The 1,398-nt window shown below is 44.7% G+C and overlaps 1 protein-coding gene across 6 annotated transcripts in view; it reads left to right on the top strand.

Annotated features, from left to right (window-relative positions):
• The window catches only part of znf423 (zinc finger protein 423), a 185,141-nt gene that overhangs the window by 52,100 nt on the left and 131,643 nt on the right, over positions 1-1,398 (top strand). For all 6 annotated transcript variants that reach the window (XM_020604340.1, XM_020604342.1, XM_020604343.1 and 3 more), the window contains one exon: positions 106-306. In XM_020604340.1, the coding sequence (XP_020459996.1) occupies positions 106-306 (201 nt within the window). The remainder of the gene's footprint in view (positions 1-105; positions 307-1,398) is intronic.

The following is a 1,398-nucleotide window of genomic DNA, read 5'->3' as shown; positions in this document are numbered from 1 at the left end:
AGTAACATCAACAATATGAAGCAGATTTAATGCATTTCTGTGGAAAAAAAAGTCATGCATGCATGTGCATACACATACTCATGGTTGTATTTTGTGTCTCCACAGAAGTCCCAGCATCTGACAGAGAAGCAGAGCCAAAAGAAGGTCAGGTGGTGGGCACTGAGGATGGAGAGCAAGAGGAGCATGATGACCGTGATGACCGAGATCATGACGATGACGAGTCAATTTTCACTTGTGACAACTGTCAACAGGACTTTGACTGCCTAGCCGAACTCACTGAACACAGAACCAACCACTGCCCAGCCGGTAAGATTGTTTATGTGGATCACGTTTTATTTAAAGAGCACATGGCATGCTCATTTTGCTCATTTCCAGCCATTTAATGAAAGGTATCTTGGATACCTTTAGGTTAGCTTACTCCAAATAGTCTGCAATTATTTCAGAATGCTAAAACCACAGAGCCTTTTCCTAAAAACGAGAGGGCAGTTCGTGAATACACAACTCCTGTTGCCGGTGTTGTCGCATGTGGACAAACACAAATCAAATCAAATTTTATTTGTATAGTGCTAAATCACAGCAAAAGTCATCTCAGGACACTTTGAAAAATAAGGTCTAGACCTTACTGTTATCACTATTATTATAGAAGAAAACCCAACAAATCCCCCTTGAGCAAGCACTTAGCGACAGTGGGGAGGAAAAACTCCTTTTAATGGAAGAACCTCTGACAGACCTCAGCTCTTGGTGGGCAGCCTTCTGCCTCGACCGGTTGGGGTGAGTGGATAGAGGAGAGAGAAAAGAAGAAAAGCAACAAGACACAACAAACAACAACAAACAAACAAACACTGATCAGGTCGATGTGGGCGGTGACTGCTCATCAGAAACATAGAGCTCCAGGGCCAGGGCAACCTGCTGAAAGGTACAGGGAGAGAGAGGACACACTACGGGAGAGAGGAGACACAAAGTTAGTGATGTGTAATGGTGGTATAGAGATGCATGGAGAGAGAGGAGAGGAGAGGAGAGGAGAGAAACTCAGAGCATCATGGGGCCCCCAGCAGCCTAGGCCTATAGCAGCATAACTAAGGGAAGGCTCAGGGTCCCCTGATCCAGCCCTAACTATAAGCTTTATCAAAAAGGAACGTCTTAAGGCTAATCTTAAAGGTAGAGAGGATGTCCGCCTCCCGAACTGAGACTGGGAGTTGGTTCCATAGGAGAGGAGCTTGATAGCTAAAGGATCTGCCTCCCATTCTACTTCTGTGGACTCTAGGAAGCACAAGTAAACCTGCACTCTGAGAGTGAAGTGCTCTGTTAGGATGATAAGGCTCTACGAGGTCTTTAAGATATGATGGAGCCTTGTCATTAAGGGCTTTGTATGTTAGGAGAAGGATTTTAAATTCTATT

The sequence above is a fragment of the Monopterus albus genome, unplaced genomic scaffold, assembly GCF_001952655.1.
Source record: "Monopterus albus unplaced genomic scaffold, M_albus_1.0 scaffold65.1, whole genome shotgun sequence".
Lineage (NCBI taxonomy): Eukaryota > Metazoa > Chordata > Actinopteri > Synbranchiformes > Synbranchidae > Monopterus > Monopterus albus.
The sequence above is the reverse complement of the archived record's forward strand: the minus strand, read 5'-3'. Positions and strand labels throughout refer to the sequence as shown.